The following is a 21445-nucleotide window of genomic DNA, read 5'->3' on the forward strand; positions in this document are numbered from 1 at the left end:
CTAATTAGAATCATAGAATGATATAGTACAGAAGGAGGCCTTTCAGCTCATCAGATCGGTGCCATCTCTTTGAAAGAGCTATCCAATTAGTCCCACTCCCCTCGCTGCTCTTTCCCCATAGCCCTGTAGATTATTCTCCTTCAAGAGGCAGACTCAATTTTATCTTTCAAAAGCGAGTTGGATAAGTAATCTGAAGGAAAGAAAATTGCAGGGTCACGGGGAAAGGGCAGGGGGAGTGAGACCAGCTGAGTGCTGGCATGGGCCGAATGGCCTCCTTCCGCGCTGTAACCATGCCATGATTCCATGATATATTCAATTCGCTCTCGAGTTACTGTTGAACGTGCTTCCACCCGCCCTTTCAGGTTCTTATTGTGGCAGGAGAATTAAAATCTTTATCTGGAAGCCAAACATGTTGATGGAAAGGAAGAGTTGAGGGGGGACGAGGAGTCCCACCGTTGAGGTCCTGCGAACAAATGGATAACCATAGAGGAGCCGAATCCCCTTCGACAACACAGAGAAGAGGAAGAGGAGGTCACGAGGGGAGAGGGCGGGGGGTGCTCAATTGCAGCTCAAGAGGAACAAGAACTGAAAATTCAAAAACAGCAAAGACAGCAGTAGTTTGAACAAGATACAAAAGGCAGGCTTGGACAGAGAAAGGAGGGGGGGAGATTGCAGACTGAAGGAGTAGCAACACGCAAAATTCAACTCCAGCGGGAGCACGCGACAAGCAGTCGCGGATTGGCCTCCCGTCATCCTGCCCGCCAACGTTCCCTCTAATTTTTATTTGGGCTGCGCGACTCCTTTGAAAGCCGGCTCACCGGCTGCGTGGGACCTCCAGAGAGTTGCACAGCCGCGCAGTTTAAAGGGAACATCGCCGCCCACCATAGCGCCCGGTTTTCCTTTTCAACGTCGAATTCCGCCCTAAAGTACCCAATGCAGTCCAGATTTAATGTTTCCTTTACCTTCGCTCAGCTCGCTCCTTCTTTTTTATCATCACGTCTATATTTTGCAATTGTTCTTCTAGTTTCTCGCACAGAAGTTTCTTCAGGAAAAAAAGTAGAGAACAAAACGGGACAACTTTTAGTGCAGTCAAACAGGCCACCCCTTGCCCCCCTCAATACAGGGATAAACAGCAACAACTAAGAAATCCGTTCTTGTCACACAAAGTCCAACAGTTTTACAGCACATTTTTTTGACATCTTTCCTTTTATGCGCACACCAAATATTACTGTGGTTTTCAACAAGAGAATGACAAGATCATTCGATATGGGTGCAAAAGATCATTCAGCCCATTCATCCCTAAACATATGACCAACCGTGGTTCAGTAGGTCCCACTCTTGCCTCGGAGTCAGAAGGTTGTGGGTTCGAGTCCCACTCCAGAGACTTGAACAGCAAAATATAGACTGACACTCCCAGTGCCAGTGCTGAGGGAGCGTGGCACTGTCAAAGTCGCCGTCTTTCGGATGAAGATGTTAAAGTGCGGCCTCCTCTACTCTCTTCGGTGGATGAAAAAGATCCCATGGCACTATTTCGAAGAGGAGCAGGGGAGTTATCCCCAGTGTTCTGGCCAATATTTAGCCCTCAACCGACATCACAAACAGATTGTGTGTTATTACAGTACTGTTTGTGTGAGCTTGCTGTGCGCAAACTGACTGCTGCGTTTCCTACATTACAACAGTGACTACACTCCAAAAGTACTTCATTGGCTGCAAAGCGCTTTGAGACGTCCTGAGATCGGGTTGACTTACGAGGAAAGGTTGAGGAGGTTGGGCCTCTACTCATTGAAATTCAGAAGAATGAGAGGTGATCTTATCGAAACGTATAAGATTATGAGGGGGCTTGACAAGTTGGATGCAGAGAGGATGTTTCCACTGATGGGGGAGACTAGAACTAGGGGGCATGATCTTAGAATAAGGGGCCACCCATTTAAAACTGAAATGAGGAGAAATTTCTTCAGAGGGTTGTAAATCTGTGGAATTCGCTGCCTCAGAGTGGAAGCTGGGTCATTGAATAAATTTAAGACAGAGCTAGACAGTTCTTAACCGATAAGGTTATGGGGAGCAGGCAAGGAAGTGGAGCTGAGTCCATGATCGGATCAGCCATGATCATATTAAATGGCGGAGCAGCTCGAGGGGCTGTATGGCCTACTCCTGCTCCTATTTCTTATGTTATTCATGTGAAATGTGCTGTAGAAATGCAAGACTTCCTTTATAGTTGCCCCCCAAAACACATCAACTGGTTTCTTAAATGACTACTCAAGATTCTGATTCAACAGCATCTACCCTGTCAAGCCCTCAAATAATTGCCCTGAAGGCAATCCACCGTCTCAGGTCAACTCGTGGATGGACAATAAATGCAGCCTTGCCAGAATCACCCACAGCCGGGGAACAAAAGAAAAAGGACTGCGAAGGTTCATTATTGCCTGGGTTTAAATCTCACTGTATGAAAAGGGCGTGCTTACATGTTGGCAGGGTGGGCAGAACCATTCTCCATCTGGGATCGTCATCAACGGGGGTCGCAGGCATGCCGTATGGTAACCACTGTCGCAGGAGTCACACAACAGAATCTAGGGAAAAGATTTAGACAATTAATGAGCTGCAAGGTTCACCAGACTGATTCCTGGGATGGCAGGACTGTCGTATGAGGAGAGATTGGGTCGACTAGACCTGTATTCACTCGAGTTTAGAAGAATGAGAGGGGATGTCATTGAAACGTATAAAATTCTGACTGGGTTGGACAGACTGGATGCGGGGAGGATGTTTCCCCCGGGCTGGGAAGTCTAGAACAAGGGGTCACAGTCTCAGGATACGGGTTAGGAAATTTAGGACCGAGATGAGGAGAAATGTTTTCACTCAGAGGGTGGTGAACCTGTGGAATTCTCTACCACAGAAGGCTGTGGAGGCCAAGTCACTGAATATATTTAAGAGGGAGATAGATAGATTTCTAGACACAAAAGGTATGGGGAAAAAACAGGAATATGGTGTTGAGATAGAGGATCAGCCATGATCATATTGAATGGCGGTGCAGGCTCGAAGGGCCGAATGGCCTGCTCCTGCTCCTATTTTCTATGTTTCTATGCAACTCAGGCTAGGTATGCAACTGCTTGATTGACACTTGTCTCCATTTACTTCAGGGGCCTGGACACCTTACTGGGGCAGGGTCCCAGAGACTTTGCCCAAATCACCAACTCCTGCAATTCTAGACGGCAAGTGCTAGCAGGCTATTCGACCAGAGTAGTCATGGCAGCTGCTCCTGATGTCTCTAAGCGTAGGGTTGTCGCAAAGGTCAACTGGACAGCAGTCAGGAACAGGAGCCCGTTCTCCCCCTCCCTAGTCTAGTGCTGCAGCTGCCCTGGGCAAGCTCTTGGGACTTCGTATTTGGCCTCCATTCCCTCCGCCAAGCAAAACAGTACCAGGGATACAGACGCAAAATACTGCGTGCTATTGGAAACCTAAAATAAAAGCAGAAAATACAGGGGTGACGTCCGAAATCCGGAAACCTCGGGACCGAGGCTGTTCCGGATTTCGGAACGTCTTTGCCTGGGCTGAGGTAGGTGGGGTCGGGGAGAGTCAGGCAGCCGAGGTAAGGTGGGGCGAGGGGAGGGCGGGAAAGTCCGGATTTCAGAACATTTTCCGGTTTCCGGACGACCACGCCACGGATCTGCCCGGATTCCGAAACATTCCAAATTTCGGACGCTCAACCTGTACTGGAAAACGCTCAGCGGGTCTGGCAGCACCTGTGGAGAGAGACACCAAGTTAACGTTTCAGGTCGGTGACTTTTCTGGATCAGGGCCTGACAAAAGGTCACCGAGCGTGAAACGCTGACTCGGTTTCTCGCTCTCCGCAGATGCTGCCCGACCCGCTGAGCATTTCCTGCTTTTATTTCAGGAAGAAGGGATATTTGTCAATCAGATTGGGAGCTACGTAGGCTGTACCCAGAACTGCAAAAAGGCCACAAACACAAACGATCCTTGTTTCATGCAAGGTGCTGGAGCCCCCCATGGTGAAGCTGCAGATGCCAGCAGGTTAGAACAGCACAGTTACATCCCAGTCAACACCACGGTGGGCAAGACATGGCAACAAGTTCATTAATCCATTCCCAATTCAAAAACAAATGTGCCAGGCATTTGTAATATATTTCAGCTTCCATGTTCCACAACGATTATTAAGTTAAGACGGTAAAGAGATTAGGTCTAAAATGTTGGCTATACTGAATTACCAGTCTTTAGCATGTTGAATTCGGAAGGATAGACAGAGAGGAAAAGGAGCCGGGGTAGCTCTGTTCTTATCGAAACGTATAAGATAATGAGGGGGCTCGACAAGGTGGATGCAGAGAGGATGTTTCCTTTCAAAGGGGAAACTAAAACTAGGGGACATAGTCTCAGAATAAGGGACCGCCCATTTGAAATTGAAATGAGGAGAAATTTCTGCTTTCAGAGGGTTATAAATCTGTGGAATTCTCTGCCTCAGAGAGCTGTGGAGGCTGGGTCATTGAATATATTTAAGGCGGAGATAGACAGATTTTTGAATGATAAGGGAGTAAAGGGTTCTGGGGAGCGGGCGGGGAAGTGGAGCCGAGTCCATGATCGGATCAGCCATGATCTTATTGAATGGCGGAGCAGGCTCGTGGGGCCGTATGGCCGACTCCTGCTCCTCTTTCTTATGAGATCTGTTGCTGGAGGCGCCTCATTTCCCCACTCGGCATCGAATGGGGAGCCAATCTAGACATCCCACTGCACGTTTTTCCGGGTCGTATGAAACAACCACCAAGTCAGACCTACCAATTCAGGGTGATTCGATAAGCCACATTTTTTGCAGGGCTCATCGTCTTCTGCTGGCCCTGCCTCCTCCTCCTCCTCACCATCTTCGTCATCTTCCTGGTCGCTCTCTTCACTCGATTCCTGCTGCCTGCGCCGGCCCCTCGATTTGGTCCATCGGGCTCTCCTGCTGGCTTTAGCTTTGCGCTGCAACGTCAACACTGAACGTCAGAAACAAGTCTGAAACCAAATCGCCTTACAAGACGCCTGGCCGCATAACACCATGCGGCAGTCCAACAGAAACGAGAAGAATTTAAAGCCAGTCTTCGCTCAGCTAGAAACATCGCGATTCATTTTTCTCGCATGTCTGGGTTCGGCACCTATTTTCCCAGTTGAAAATAGTGCACATCATATGCAAAAAAAGGGAAGCATTACTATAGGGTCCAAACCCTACCTAGGTTTGGCAAGGTTAGGACCCTACCTCCGCCACCTAGAAGGACAAGGGCGGTAGGTGCATGGGAACACCACCACCTCACTGGCCCGACTTGGAGATCATAGGATCATAGAAGTTTACAGCACGGAAGGAGTCCATTTCGGCCCATCATGTCCGCGCCGGCCAAGAGGCTATCCAGCCTAATCCCACTTTTCCAGCTCGAGGTCCTTTGCCCTGTGGGTTACAGCACTTCAGGTGCACATCCAAGTACTTTTTAAATGTGGTGAGGGTTTCTACCTCCCACTGAGTGAAAAAATTTCCCCTCAAATCCCCTCTAAACCTCCCCCCAATTACTTTAAATCTAAACCTTGGTTATTTACCCCTCTGCTAAAGGAAAATAGATCCTTTCTAGCCACTATATCTAAGCCCCTCATAATTTTATACACCTCAATGAGGTCTTCCCTCAGCCTCCTCTATTCCAATGAAAACAGACCCAGCCTATCTAATCTGTCCTCATAGCTTAACGATTCTCCACTCCTGGCAACATCCTCGTAAATCTCCTCTGCACCCTCTCCAGTGAAATCACAACCTTCCTGTAATGCGGTGACCAGAACTGCAGCAGTACTCCAGCTGTGACCTAACCAGTGTTTTAGACAGTTCAAGCATAACCTCCCTGCTCTTGTATTCCATGCCTCGGCTAATAAAGGCAAGTATTCCGTATGCCTTCTTAACCACCTTATCCACCTGGCTTGCTACCTTCAGGGATCTGTGGACATGCAGTCCAAGGTCACTTTGTTCCTCTACACTTCAGTGTCCTACCATTTAATGTGTATTCCCTTTCCTGGTTAGCCCTCCCCAAATGCATTACCTCACACTTCTCTGGATTAAATGCCACTGTTCTGCCCACCTGACCAATTGATTGCTATCTTCCTGCAGTCCGCAGCTTTCTTCTTCATTATCAACCACACAGCCGATTTTAGTATCATCTGCAAACTTCTTAATCATACCCCCTATATTCAAGTCTAGATCATTGATGTATATCACAAAAAGCAAGGGACATGGTTGAGCCCTGCGGAACTCCACTGGAAACATCCTTCCAGTCACAAAAACACCCATCAACCATTACCCTTTGCTTCCTGCCTCAGCCAATTTTGGATCCAACTTGTCACTTTGCCCTGGATCCCATGGGCTTTTACTTTTGTGACCAGTCTGCTATGTGGGACCTCATCAAAAGCTTTGCTAAAGTTCATATACACTACATCATACGCACTACCCTCATCGATCCTCCTGGTTACCTCCTCAAAAAATATATCGGCTGTTCCTTCATCGTCACTGGGTCAAAATCCTAGAACTTCCTACTCAACAGCGCTGTGGGAGTACCTTCATCACACGGACTGCAGCGGTTCAAGGCGGTGGTTCTCAAGGACAACTAGGGATGGGTAGTAAATGCTGGCCTTGCTAGTGATGCCGAGAGTCAAGAATTAATTCTTAAAACTGTCTCAGTAAGTTCTTTACAATTGCAACACTCCAAATGCAGAGTTTCTGATGCATGGAGGCCCGTTACTGGTCCGTCCATAGAGCTGGCACAATAGGCCTTCTTTTGTGCTGTAAACTTCTATGGGCTTTTCAAATAAATTGTGCTCAAAACTTTTGTTGACGACTCTAACCCAGCTGTCACTTAAAATCTCTCTTCTGGGGGCAAACTAGACTGAACCTCAATTTTTTTCTGGTTTGCCAATACTACACACGTGACTACAAGTTCTGTTTAACAAGGCTTGCAATCTGTATCAAGAGTTCTAGTGCACTAACCAGCGATGAGGAGGAATTTCTTCTCTCAGGGGTTCATGAATTTGTGGAATTCTCTGCCCCAGAGAGCTGTGGAGGTTGGGCCATTGAATATATTTAAGGCGGAGATACAGATTTTTTGAGCGATAAGGGAGTCAAGGGTTATGGGGAGCGGGCGGGAAAGTGGAGTTGAGGCCAAGATCAGATCAACCATGATCGTATTGAATCGTGGTTCGAGGGTCAAAATGGCCGACTCCTGCTTATATTTTTTATGTTCTTGTGTTCACTTCTATTACCTCAATGCGACAAAATGTTTCTTGGATTTTTTTTTTTAAAGTAACAAATCACCGTACCTTTGTTCCTCTTGCCATCGAGGAATCTTTCTCCGCCTTTCCCTGATTCTCATCCTTCTCTGGACTCTGAGGCGACGATTCTTCCCCCCGCTTGCTCACTTTCTTCTCCTGGTTCTCCGTCACTTTCACCGTGGGCTTGGATATTCTCAGCGACCTCCTCAGGCACCGTGCTCCGCTGGGCTCGCTCTCCTCTTTCTCTTCCACCTGCTCGACCTTCTGGGCCGCTGCTTCCTCCAAAGCCTTCTCAGGCGCTTGCTGCCTCAGGGACGCTCTCGTCCTCCTCGGCATCACCCGCTCGGCGCATTCCCCCTCCGCGCCTTTGGCGAGACCCGGCTGATTTTTGTCGGGGGTTGCCGTGTCCGAGCGCTTGGCATCTAAGGAAGTCTTTGACGAATCCTCTTCCTCCTCACGCGCTGACCTCGCTTCCTCGGGGGGCTTCCCGAGCTCTGGGGGATCCACCCGGTCTGCAACTTTCGCCTTCGGCGTGAAGTTCTGGATCGCCTCGACTTTGTTGCCGCCGACGTGATTCTCCCGGTTAACGCTCGCCGGCAAACCGCAGTCCTTCTGGCTCGCCCCGTCGATGCCGTTTTCCTCCTCTTTCGTCGGGCGCTCGACTTCGGGCTCTGGCTTCTTCCTGCTCTGCTCCGTCTTCTCGGGAGCAGGAGCCTCCGCCTTGCCCTCTTCGGTTTTGTGGTTGTTCAGCTGGGGCGCGGCAGCGACCTCGCCGTTCACCAGCTGCTTCCCCTCCGCCTTCTCCTCGGGCGCCTGCTTCACTGCCTCGCCTTCCGCTTTCGTGGCTTCCTTTAGCGGCTCTTTGATGGGGGCCATTGGCTTGCTCAGGGGCCCCTTGACTGTGCTGTCGTAGTCCTCCATCAACTTAATCTCCCGCTTTTTCACCGGGAGTTTCGCTTGCTTGACGTTTTTCAGGGCCCTTTCGAGCTCCTCCGAGGATTTCTCTTTGACATCGTCGACAGGTTCCACCTTGATGCTGATTTCCAGTTTCTCGCGCTCCAAAGCTGCCAATTTATCAGTGCAATCTTTTCTATCGCCCGAGCCCTTCAGACTAGTCAGTTCTACTTTGTCGGCTTTGCTATCGCCTTCAGTGGGCTTACTCATTTTCTCGAGATTGTTTTCTTTGGTTAGTTTAGGACCATCAACTTTCCCATCTGTGTTTTCTGACGCAGGTTCCTCTATCTTCACTGTCTGCTCGATCTTGAAGACATCTGCGCCTTGCTCCCTCTTGGCTACCTGGACCTTTTCTTCATTTTCTGGAGAGGTAGATGTGGGAGGAGATGCTGGGTTTGACTTTGTGACCATCTCCGGTTCCTTCTGCTGCCCTTCTAGTGTCTTGCCTATATTTATTTCTTCTGTTCAAAATTTAAGAAAATATATATACAAGATGTTAATCAGAGAAATAAAAGCTTGCAACTATGCAACGCCTCAACGCATCTCTCAATAACGTTTTACACGTACGACAAATTGCTGCAGTGGGCAAACGCAGCAGCGAAGCCTCACAAACAGCAAGGAGATAAAGGATCAGCTAATCTGATCGATGGCGATGCTGGTTGTTGGAGGAAGGTTGGCCATGACACATTCAGTACAGCCTGCTCTTCAAATAGTACCGTGGGGTGTTCAGTGGGCATTTGATCTAGATGAGGGCTTGGTTTTAACTGGAAGGCGGCACCTCCAATAATGAGCACTCCCTTAAAAGCTAGTCTAGATCTTTTGTCTTCCAATCATGGACCTACTACAAAGATACACTATAATGCATAGTGAAATGTCCCAAGACGCTTCACAGGGGTATTACGAGATTCAAAATTTGACACCAAGCTGCTATAAGTAGAAATTAGCGTAGGTGGCCTAAAGCTTGGTCAAAGAGGTAGGTTTTAAGGAGCATCTTGAAGGAGGGTTTAGGCAGGGAGTTCCAGAGCTTGGGGCCGAGGCAACAGAAGACACGGCCACCAATGCTTGAGCAATTATAATCAGGGATGCTCAGGAGGGCAGAATTAGAGGAGCGCAGACATCCCGGGAGGGGGCTGGAGGAGGTTACAGAGATAGGGAGGGGCGAGGCCATGGAGGGATTTGAAAATAAGGCACACACAATATGGAGCCAAAAGGGAGGGAAATGAGGCTCAAGACACACTAGACATCAGAGTTAACTGGGGGGAGGGGGGGCTTGTTGATTCACAGGATGTGGGCGTCACTGGCAAGGCCAGCATTTATTGCCCATCCCCAATTGCTCTCGAGAAGGTGGCGGTGAGCCGCCTTCTGGAAAACTGAGCGACTTGCTAGGCCGTTTCAGAGGGCCAGTTAAGAGGCAACGACATTGATGTGGGTCTGGAGTCTCGGCCTCTGGAATACTAGTCCAGTGACAATCACTATGCTACCACTCCAGTGATGAGACGCAAATCAGCAACAAAGACACAGATCAGGTGGGATGGTAAAATTAAGATGCTCATTAGTCTCCAATTAATTAAATCCCAGGACACAAATTGATGCCAAATGTTGGTGTGCACCACTGCAGCAAGATGTATCAACAGCGGGAGGCAGAATTGGAACCCCGGGAATTAATTGGGGGAAAACCTGGGGAGCACATATTATCCACTCAGACTTGCAAGACAGGAGCGCGCGCGCCTTCTTCAGCACTTGAGCAGAAGAAAAAAGAAAAAATATAATTAGGGCTCACTCCGATGGAGCTATGCAGACAAAAAAGATGCACGTTCAATCGCCCCACCTCATCCCCCAGCCTTTATAGTTAGTGGAGCTCAGCCAAGCCTGCAGAAGGAATGCTCCGTCTAATCACAACATCCATAGGCTGCACAGAAAAACCACAAACCAAGGTTCCTGCTCCTAACTGGTCTCCAACAACCCTACTGGAATGTTTGTGGGAGTGGATGTTTGGCAAGGAGAAAGACATGCATTTATATAGGGCCTTTCACTACCACAGGAAGTCCCAAAGTGCTTTACAGCCAATAAAGTACTTTTTGGAGTGTAGTCACTGTTGTAATGTGGGAAACGTGGCAGCCAATTTGCACACAGCAAGCTCCCACAATTAGCAATGTGATAAGCTATTTTTGTGCTGTTGGTTGAGGGATAACTATTGGGCAGGGCACCAGGGAGAACTTCCCTGCTCTTCTTCGAAATAGTGTCACGGGATCTTTTACGTCCACCTGAGAGAGCAGACGGAGCCTCGGTTTAATGTCCCATCCGAAAGACGGCACTTCCGACAGTGCAGCGCTCCCTCGGCACTGGCACTGGGGAGTGTCAGCCTGGATTTTGTGCTCGGGTCTCTGGTGTGGGACTTGAACCCACAACCTTCTGGCGAGACTGCTACCGACTGAACCACAACTGGCACTGGAGGATCAGGTTAGACAGTGGTGGCTCACGCTCCCTCCCATAGATACCGACAACCAGTATCCGAGTCCACACATGAATGGCCAGTTGAGGGAGATATTGACGATACATCTCTGCCCCCCGTCCCACACACCCCCTCCCCGGCCCGGAGTCAACATTTGTAGTAGAGAAAAGTTACCTTCCAGATGCTCTTCAAGTTCTTTCTTATTCTCGTCGTCTTCTGGTGCAGGGCTAGCACGAGACGATCCATCTCCCTGCATAAACTTGATCAACAATGCTGGATCTATCTGGGCTTTAAGCAGTTGCAGTGTTTCAGCCAATTCATTGCGATCCCTGGGAAAATAAGATTCACGGACACACGCTGTGACCATATTGCTGTGGGTTCAATAATCATTCTGATAATCATTCAGAAATGTTCTTAGAGAAATAGGCCAGCGGAAGAACAGATAATTGCAGTGTGCTCCGTAAAGCATAAATCTTGCACGTCTGCTAACACAATCATTTCGAGTCACTTCCAAGTTTTCTGGCCGGTTGAGATTAAGCTCATGTCCCAGTATTAAGTTCTGACGAGGGGGTCATCGACCCGAAACGTTAACTCTGCTTCCTCTTCACAGATGCTGCCTGACCTGCTGATATTTCCAGCATTTTCTGTTTTAATTCCAGATTCCAGCATCCGCAGTATTTTGCTTTTGTCCCAGTATTAAGGTTGGTTCATTATTTCTACTGTGAAAAGCCAATCACAAACTAGGAGAGAGAAAAAAATCAGCTAGGATTCCTGCCCTTGATCCTTCTCGAGTAATCCCTCCTGGAAAATGCACGTATGGATTCCATCAGGTCAGAAGTGAGGCTGCTCGCTGTTGATCACAGTGTCCTGCTCCACCCGTAATTCCTCAGATAATAAAGCAGTCCATGCCCACATCCAGCAAGACCTGAACAACCAGGCTTGGGGTCATCCATGCATGTTACCTCTGGTCTATTCCTATACTCTCCTGGCCAGCCTCCCCCTTTCCAACCTTTATAAACTTGAGCTCATCCAAATCTCTGCCCATATCCTAACTTGCACCAAGTCCCGTTCACGCTGAGCTACATTGACTCCCGGTAAAGCCTTAATTTTTAAATTCTCATCACCATTTTCAAATCCCTCGCCCCTCTCCATCTCTGTCGCCTCCTCCAGCTCCGCAACCCTCTGCACTCCTCCAATTCCGGCCTCTTGAGCATCCCTGCTTTAATCATACCACCATTGGCGGCCATGCCTTCCGCTGCCTGGGCCCCAAGCTCTGGAACTCCCTCCCTAAACCTCTCCGCCTCTCTCTCCTCCTTTAAGATGCTCCTTAAAACCAACCTCTATGACCTAGCTTTTGTTGTCTTTCTTAACCTAGCCTGGTTTTAAATTTTGTTTGATAACGCTCCTATGAAGCGCCTTGGGACATTTCACGACATTAAAGGCACTATGTAAATGCAAGTCATCGCTGTTGAGTGGAAAGAGCTATCCAATTAGTCCCACTACCCCGCTCAATCACCAAAGTCCTGCAAATGTTTCCTTTTTCAAGGATATATCATAACATAATAGGAGTCGGCCATTTGGCTCCTCGAGCCTGCTCCGCCATTCAATAAGATCATGGCTGATCTGATCATGGACTCGGCTCCACTTCCCTGCCTGCTCCCCATAACCCTTTACTCACTTATTGTTCAAAGATCTGTCTATCTCCGCCTTAAATATATTCAATGACCCAGCCTCCACAGCTCTCTGGGGCAGAGTATTTCAAAGATTCACGACCCACAGAGAAGAAATTTCTCCTCATCTCAGGCGGACCCTTATTCTGAGAATATGTCCCATAGTTTTGGTTTCCCCTATGAGTGGAAATATCCTCTCTGCATCCACCTTGTCGAGCCCCCTCATTATCTTGTATGTTTCAATAGTATCACCTTTCATTCTTCTGAACTCCAATGTCTATAGGCCTAACCGACTCAACCTTTCCCCATAAGTCAACCCCCTCATCTCCGGAATCAACCGAGTGAACCTTCTCTGAAAAGCCTCCAATGCAAGTATATCCTTCCGTAAATATCCATAATCCTTTGTCAAAGTTACTACTGAATCTGCTTCTACCACCCTTTCAGACAGCGCATTGGTGGAGCTTCAGGCTTTACGGGGATGCGCTGCAATTATCAGGTGGTGGCTGAACTGCGGCAGTCCGTGTGGTGAAGGTGCTCCCACAACGCGGTTACAGGGAGGGAGTTCCAGGATTGTGACCCAGCGACGATGAAGAAACGGCCGATACATTTCCAAGTCAGGACAGTGTGTGGAACTTGGCGGGGACGATGTTCCCATGCACCTGGTGCCCTTGTCCTGGTCCTTCTCGGTGGCAAAGGTCATGGGTTTGGGTTGCCCTTCCTGTCTTTCTCTTTGGCACGCTAAATGACATTGTTTACAGTTAGAATCATAGAATGATAGAAATTTACAGCACGAAGGAGGCCATTTCGGCCCATCGCGTCCGTGCCCACCGACCAAGCGCTACCCAGCCTAATCCCACTTTCCAGCTCTCGGTCCGTCGCCCTGTCGGTTACGTCACTCCAAGTGCACATCCAAGTACTTTTTAAATGTGGTGAGGGTTTCTGCCTCTACCACCCTTTCAGGCAGTGAGTTCCAGACCCCCACCACCCTCTGGGTGAAGAGATTTTCACCTCAAATCTCCTCTAAACCTCCTACCAATTACTTTAAATCTGTGCCCCCTGATTACTGGCCCCTCTGCTAAGGGAAATAGGTCCTTCCTATCCACCCCATCAATTTTATACACCTCAATAAGGTCTCCCCTCAGCCTCCTCTGTTCCAAAGAAAACAACACCAGTCTTTCCAATCATTCCTCATAGCTAAATTTCTCCAATTCAGGCAACATCCTCGTAAATCTCCTCTTTGTTTGCTGTTTATTGTTTGTTCAGATTCCCAGATTTTCTTTTTACCTGCACTGTTAAAATTGACCACTTTCTAAAGGTGGAGTTGCTGCCTGCCCATCCCATTTCAATACGGAGCAACTCCAGATTTCCCCCCCCAAAAGCATAAATTATCCACAAGAAATTCAGAACAGAAAATCCACTCTCTCCCCCGCCCTTGCCGTACCTTACGATGAGCCTCCACGAAGAACCATCTTGGTCATCTTGCTCCTCGGTGTACAGTCGGACGTTGCACTCTTGGTCCAGTTGGTACCAGTACATTAGGCCATCCTTGTCCCGCCCAATTGGATGGACGCGCATATCATCTGGCTCCTCTTCATTCAGCACATTCTTGAATTTTAAGTTGTCATCAAACTGACATTCACAGAGATACTGAAACAGAAAGGACCTCGTTAGGACCGCATCGCTCGGAGACACAAGGTTCCAGGTCCGTGCGGAGTTAACCAATCGCAATGCCGGTGGTGATGATAAAAACTGGCGGTGGCAGCTAGCTGTACGGGGCAAGGGGGAAGGAGAAAGGGAGTGAGGGTACTGGGAAAGAACCAGCCAGGTTCACTTGAAGTGCTGTAACCTACAACGCTACGGACCAAGAGCTGGAAAGTGGGATTAGGTTGGATAAGCTCTTTGTCGGCCGGGACGGACACGATGGGCCAAAATGGCCTCCTTCCGTGCTGTAAATTTCTACAATTCTACGATCCCTATTCAGTGACGTGTGGGGTGCGAGGGTATAGAGTCAGGACAGACTGTAATGGAGTCAGCCCCCTCCATTCCCAAGTAGCCCGCCAATATTCGCTTAGGCTCTTAACAGACAAAATGTGTTGTTAGTGAGATGTGGGAGATGTGATGGTGCCCGTTGAATCACGCCCCCGCACCGCCCCCCTCTCTCCCCCAGTCTAAGGTTTATTTTTTTTAATTACTTTTCTCAGGATGTGGGCGTCGCCCGGCATTTATTGCCCATTCCAAGTTTGCAAAACCGAGTGGCTTGTTGGGCCACTTCAGAGTCAAAGTTACAGTTTTAAGAGTGTTTGTTAATAGTTTACAATGGGGCGAAGGCGGGTATATGGAGTCAGGTCACAGATCAGCCATGATCTCATTGAATGGCAGAACAGGCTCGAAGGGCTGAATGGCCTATGATCATGATAATTATTACAGGCAGTTAATAGAAGAGGTTTCAATTTTGCTCATTTTATGCTCCATCTACGATGGGATGTTTTACATAGAAACATAGAAAATAGATGCAAGAGTAGGCCATTCGGCCCTTCGAGCCTGCACCACCATTCAATATGATCATGGCTGATCACTCCCTCAGTCCCTCTTTCCTGCTTTTTCTCCATACCCCTTGATCCCTTTAGCCGTAAGGGCCATATCTAACTCCCTCTTGAATATATCCAATGACCTGTCATCAACAACTCTCTGCAGCAGGGAATTCCACAGGTTAACAACTCTCTGAGTGAAGAAGTCTCTCCTCATCTCAGTCCGAAGACTGTGTCCCCTGGTTCTGGACTTCCCCAACATCGGGAACATTCTTCTTGCATCTAACCTGTCCAGTCCTGTCAGAAGCTTATACGTTTCTATGAGATCCCCTCTCATCCTTCTAAACTCCAGTGAATAAAGGCCTAGTTGATCAGTCTCTCCTCATATGACAGTCCAGCCATCCCGTGAATCAGTCTGGTGAACCTTCGCTGCACTCCCTCAATAGTCCTTCCTCAGATTAGGAGACCAAAACTGAACACAATATTCCAGGTGAGGCCTCACTAAAGCCCTGTACAACTGCAGTAAGACCTCCCTGCTCCTATACTCAAATCCCCTAGTTATGAAGGCCAACATATCATTTGCCTTCTTCACCGCCTGCTGTACCTGCATGCCAACTTTCAATGACTGATGAACCATGAGAACCAGGTCTCGTTGCACCTCCCCTTTTCCTAATCTGCCACCATTCAGATAATATTCTGCCTTCGTGTTTTTGCCCACAAAATGGATAACCTCACATTTATCCACATTATACTGCATCTGTCATGCGTTTGCCCACTCACCTAACCTGTCCAAGTCACCCTGCAGCCTCTTAGCATCCTCCTCACAGCTCACACCGCCACCCAGTTTAGTGTCATCTGCAAACTTGGAGCTATTACACTCAATTCCTTCATCTAAATCATTAATGTATATTGTAAAGAGCTGGGGTCCCAGCACTGAGCCCTGCGGCACCCCACTAGTCACTGCCTGCCATTCTGAAAAGGACCCGTTTATCCCGACTCTCTGTTTCCTGTCTGCCAACCAGTTCTCTATCCACGTCAGTACACTGCCCCCAGTACCATGTGCTTTGATTTTGCACACCAATCTCTTGTGTTAGACCTTGTCAAAAGCCTTATGAAAGTCCAAATACACCACATCCATTGGTTCTCCCTTGTCCACTCTGCTAGTTACAGCCTCAAAAAATTCCAGAAGATTCGTCAAGCATGATTTCTCTTTCGTAAATCCATGCGGACTTGGACTGATCCTGTCACTGCTTTCCAAATGCGCTGCCATTTCATTTTTAATAATTGATTCCAACATTTTCTCCACCACTGATGTCAAGCTAACCGGTCTATAATTACTCGTGTTCTCTCTTCCTCCTTTTTTAAAAAGTGGTGTTACATTAGCTACCCTCCATAGGAACTGATCAAGAGTCGATAGACTGTTGGAAAATGATCACCAATGCATCCACTATTTCTAGGGCCACTTCCTTAAGTACTCTGGGATGCAGACTATCAGCCCCCGGGGATTTATCGGCCTTCAATCCCATCAATTTCCCTAACACAAATTCCCGCCTGTTAAGGATCTCCTTCAGTTCCTCCTTCTCACTAGACCCTCGGTCCTCTAGTACATTCGGAAAGTTATTTGTGTCTTCCCTCGTGAAGACAGAACCGAAGTATTTGTTCAATTGGTCTGCCATTTCTTTGTTCCCCATTATAAATTCACCTGAATCCGACTGCAAGGGACCTACGTTTGTCTTCACTAATCTTTTTCTCTTCACATATTTATAGAAGCTTTTGCAGTCAGTTTTTATGTTCCCTGCAAGCTTCCTCTCGTACTCTATTTTCCCCCTCTTAATTAAACCCTTAGTCCTCCTCTGTTGAATTCTAAATTTCTCCCAGTCCTCAGGTTTGTTGCCTCTTCCTTGGTTTTAACACTATCCTTAATTTCCCTTGTTAGCCACGGTTGAGCCATCTTCCCCGTTTTATTTTTACTATAGACAGGAATGTACAATTACTGAAGTTCATCCATGTGATCTTTAAATGTTTGCCATTGCTTATCCACCATCAACCCTTTAAGTATCCTCTGCCAGTCTATTCTAGCCAATTCACGCCTCATATCGTCGAAGTTACCTTTCCTTAAGTTCAGGACCCTAGTTTCCGAATTGACTGTGTCACTCTCCATCTTAATAAAGAATTCTACATATTATGGTCACTCTTCCCCAAGGGGCCTCGCACAACAAGATTGTTAATTAGTCCTTTCTCATTACACATCACCCAGTCTAGGATGGCCAGCTCTCTAGTTGGTTCCTCGACATATTGGTCTGGAAAACCATCCTAATACACTCCAGGAAATCCTCCTCCACCGCATTGTTACCAGTTTGAGTAGCCTAATCAACATGTAGATTAAAGTCGCCCATGATAACTGCTGTACCTTTATTGCACACATCCCTAATTTCTTGTTTGATGCTGTCCCCAACTCCCACTAGCGTTTTCTGCCCTTTGGTATTCCGTAGCTCCACCCATAACGATTCCACATCATCCAAACTAATGTCCCTCCTTACTATTGCATTAATTTTCTCTAACCAGCAATGCCACCCCACCTTCTTTTCCTCTCTGCCTATCCTTCCTGAATGTTGAATACCCCTGGATGTTGAGTTCCTAGCCTTGGTCACCCTGGAGCCACGTCTCCGTGATGCCAATTACATCATATCCGTTAACTGCTGTCTGCGCAGTTAATTCGTCCACCTTATTCCAAATACTCCTCACATTGAGGCAGAGAGCCTTCAGGCATGTCTTATTAACACCCTTTGCCCCTTTAGAATTTTGCTGTAATGTGGCCCATTTAGTTTTTTCCCTTGCGTTTCTCTGCCTTCCACTTTTACTATTCTCCTTTCGATCTTTTGCTTCTGCCTCCATTTTATTTCCCTGCATAGGTTCCCATCCCCCTGCCGTATTAGTTTAACTCCTCCCCCAACAGCTCTAGCAAACACTCCTGCTAGGACATTGGTTCCGGTCCTGCCCAGGTGCAGACCGTCCAGTTTGTACTAGTCCCACCTCCCCCAGAACCGGTTCCAATGTCCCAGGAATTTGAATCCCTCCCTTCTGCACCACTCCTCAAGCCACGTATTCATCGGAGCTATCCTGCGATTCCTACTCTGACTAGCACATGGCACTGGTAGCAATCCTGAGATTACTACTTTTGAGGTCATACTTTTTAAATTTAGCTCCTCGCTCCCTAAATTCGTCTTGTAGGACCTCATCCCGTTTTTTAACCTATATCGTTGGTACCTAAATGCACCATGACAACTGGCTGTTCACCCTCCCTTTTCAGAATGTCCTGCACCCGCTCGGAGACATCCTTGACCCTTGCACCACGGAGGCAACTATATTAAAGGCACTTTATAAATACAAGTTGTTGTGTTATAGACTGGGGAAAGGCTGCAAGCTAATCTTGGGGCAATGCTACTTCTAAGCTGCGAGCCTCTGCTGTTCCCGTGCAGCCCAGGCCCAGCTTTTCAAAGGCTAAACTCGCGCATGCGCGAAGCTGCGAATGGGCTGCGCAGCCCCTTAAAGGAGATGCGCATCCAGGAGAAAAAAAGTTGGGGGGAACATTGCTTCAGCATGCACAGCAACGCTCCCTCCAGGGTGCAGGGCCGCGCAGCGATGGGAAAGGTCCCGTGCATGTCACTCGTCGACTTCCCCCATTGTAAGTACCGCGCACGCGCAGAAATTTAAAGACACCATGCGCAAACGAAATGGCCGCACAGAACAGGGAATATTGGTGCACAGTATGCAATGTGCGTCTCTATAAATAAAGGCTTGTAAGCAACTAAAGACTAGGTTCTCGTCTTCCATCCTTTCATCATCATCGAAACGAGGATGACTTGCTGCCACGCCAAAAAAGGACGAGTTCACAGGCGTTTCGAATGAAGGACCCAAACTGCATCCTGAAGGGTGGAAGATGCCTGTGCGTGGATTTTTTTTAACGTGTGGTGGCCGTTGCACACCAGCCACCACACGGGGCTTGACAGAGCTAGGTCTTGGTCCGGTGGCAAGGATTAACCAGGATGACTGGAGACCTTCTCTGCTGCACGGACCTAGTGCGCACACATATCGCAGTGTGGGCTGACCCATGCTGCCCCTGGGCCCCTGACCAAACGACTTTAACACCTTTATACACTGCATTTTGTGTTAACAGCTGAACGCTTGTGCACACAGTTCCTGTCGAACAATTGCTTGTTGTTCAGAAATTACCTTTAAGAGGCCAACTTTGCATTCAGCGTCCATCTCGGTGTATCCAATTTTTTCCATCTCCCAGGCCCAAGTATTGTTGTATTCCAGGCAAATCTATTTTAAAAAAAAAGTCAATGTGCTGGTTACCTTTAAGTCAGAAATTTTAAAAACCAACATGAAACAAAAACCATTAACACAGAATAATTAAAAGTTTGATTTTAGCTGGTGAAGGCAACGTGCAACCAAGCCACATAAACCAGGTCATGGGATCAATTCCCAACCTGTGTGGTCACGAGGGGAGACTTTCAAAAAGCCGGCACAGGCAGAGTGGGCCAAATGGCCTCCTTCTGGGCTGCAAGGACTATCGCCGCCCACACAGGCCGCATGCGAGATAATCGGCTGGGTCAGCTCCCGACTTGTGATCCGGTGACCTCCTACCATAAGGAGCGGTGAGCGGCAGCCTGGAGCATACTACTTCAAGGAGCAGCGCGAGCTGGTGCAGGAGGGTGACGGCAGCGAAAAGTGACGTCACCAAGGTCCAGGTGGGTGATTGGTGAGTGCGCGGATACAGCAGGAGCAGGGAGGTCAAGGCGATCAGGGCGAAGGAGCGGCGAGAGACTGTAGAGCGACGTGATCGGGGCCCGGGACAGGCGTGAGTTTGGGACCAAAGGCAGCACGGGCCAGCCCACACTGCGATATGTGTGTGCGCGCACTAGGTCCGTGCAGCAGAGCAGATCTCTCGTTGTCTTGGATAACCCTCGCCATAGGACCAAGACCTAGCTCTGTCAAGCCCGTGTGGTGGCTGGTGTGCAACGGTCACCCCACGTTAAAAAAAATCCACACACAGGCATCTTCCACCCTTCAGGATGTAGTTCTGGATCTGGAATATTAGGTCCTTCATTGGAACATCTGTGAACTCGTCCTTTTTTGGCTTGGAAGCAAGTCATCCTCGATACGAGAGACTGCCTATGATGATGATGATGCAGAAATTATGATGCATATTGGGGCAAGACTGAGCATGGCTGTGATGCACATCACAGCTGAGCAGCCTTAGAACATAAGAAATAGGAGTCGGACATACGGGCCCTCGAGTCCGCTTCGCCATTCAGTAAAATCATGGCTGATCTCTTTCTCGCCCGATCCCCATATCCCTCGATTCCCTTGGTGACTGAAATCTATCGATCTCAGCCTTGAATATACTCAACGGCTCAGCATCCACAGCCCTCCGGGGTCCACCGAGTGAAGACATTCCTCCTCATCTCAGTCCTAAAAGGCTGACTGACCCCTTATCCTGAGACTGTGATCCCTAGTTCTAGACTCTCCAAGCCAGGGGGGAAACAATTTGACTCACTATCTGGGCTCAGTCGTGAAGGATTGCCCCATCCACTGAGTTACTGGGCAGTACCCAGCGCCCGTGGACCAGTACGGCAGTCTGAGGCAGCTCCCTCGGTAGAACCAAACATGGAGGTGAGGGGGTGATTTATTTTAATATAGTCAGGGATGTCAAGGAGGGACATACAGAAGAAAAACAAAATGAGTTGTGGCTCTGCACGAATACAACAACGTGTATTTGTATAGCGCCTTAAACATAGTGAGACGTTCCAAGGCGCTTCACAGGAGTATTATGAGATAAAAATTTGACACCGAGCCGCATAAGTAGAAATCAGCGCAGGTGACCAAAAGCTTGGTCAAAGACGTAGGTTTTAAGGAGTGTATTCAAGGAAGAAAGAGAGGTAGAGAGCCAGAGAGGTTTAGGCAGGAATGGGGTATTGAAGTTGCATGATCAGCCATGATCATATTGAAAGGTGGTGCAGGCTCAAAGAGCTGAATAGCCTGCTCCTGCACCTACTTTCTATGTTTCTATGTTTCCAGAGCTTGGGGCCAAGGCAACAGAAGGCACGGCCACCGATGGTCGAGTGATTATAATCAGGAATGCTCAGGAGGACAGAATTAGAAGAGCGCAGAGATCTCGGGGGATTGTGGGGCTGGAGGAGATTACAGCGATAGGGAGGGGCGAGGCCATGAAGCGATTTGAAAACCAGGAGGAGAATTTTGAAATCGAGACGTTGCTTAACCGGGAGCCAATGTAGGTCAGCGAGTACAGAGGGTGATGGGCGAGCGGGACTTGCTGCGAGTTAGGACACGGGGCAGCCGAGTTTTGGATCACCTCTAGTTTACGGCTCCATGAGGAAGCTCCTTCGGGTGAACAAAACTTGGAAGGGGGGGGGGGTGATTTATTTTAATATATTCAGGGATGTCAAGTAGAGGCTTACAGAAGAAAAACAAAATGAGTAGTGGCACTGCAGGCAGCGCACGAATACATACTTCATGAGCAAGCCGTTGGCCCA

General features: G+C 48.3%; 1 protein-coding gene across 1 annotated transcript in view; it reads right to left on the bottom strand.

Moving 5' to 3' along the window:
• rsf1a (remodeling and spacing factor 1a) overlaps nt 1-21445 on the bottom strand; it is a 137503-nt gene that overhangs the window by 32181 nt on the left and 83877 nt on the right. The window contains exons 3-9 of the mRNA XM_070892568.1: nt 19119-19211; nt 13799-14004; nt 10862-11016; nt 7330-8696; nt 4783-4965; nt 2463-2567; nt 963-1042 (exon numbers count right to left, since the gene is read on the bottom strand). Of these exons, the coding sequence (XP_070748669.1) occupies nt 963-1042; nt 2463-2567; nt 4783-4965; nt 7330-8696; nt 10862-11016; nt 13799-14004; nt 19119-19211 (2189 nt within the window). The remainder of the gene's footprint in view (nt 1-962; nt 1043-2462; nt 2568-4782; nt 4966-7329; nt 8697-10861; nt 11017-13798; nt 14005-19118; nt 19212-21445) is intronic.

This window comes from Pristiophorus japonicus, chromosome 10 (genome assembly GCF_044704955.1).
Source record: "Pristiophorus japonicus isolate sPriJap1 chromosome 10, sPriJap1.hap1, whole genome shotgun sequence".
NCBI lineage: Eukaryota > Metazoa > Chordata > Chondrichthyes > Pristiophoridae > Pristiophorus > Pristiophorus japonicus.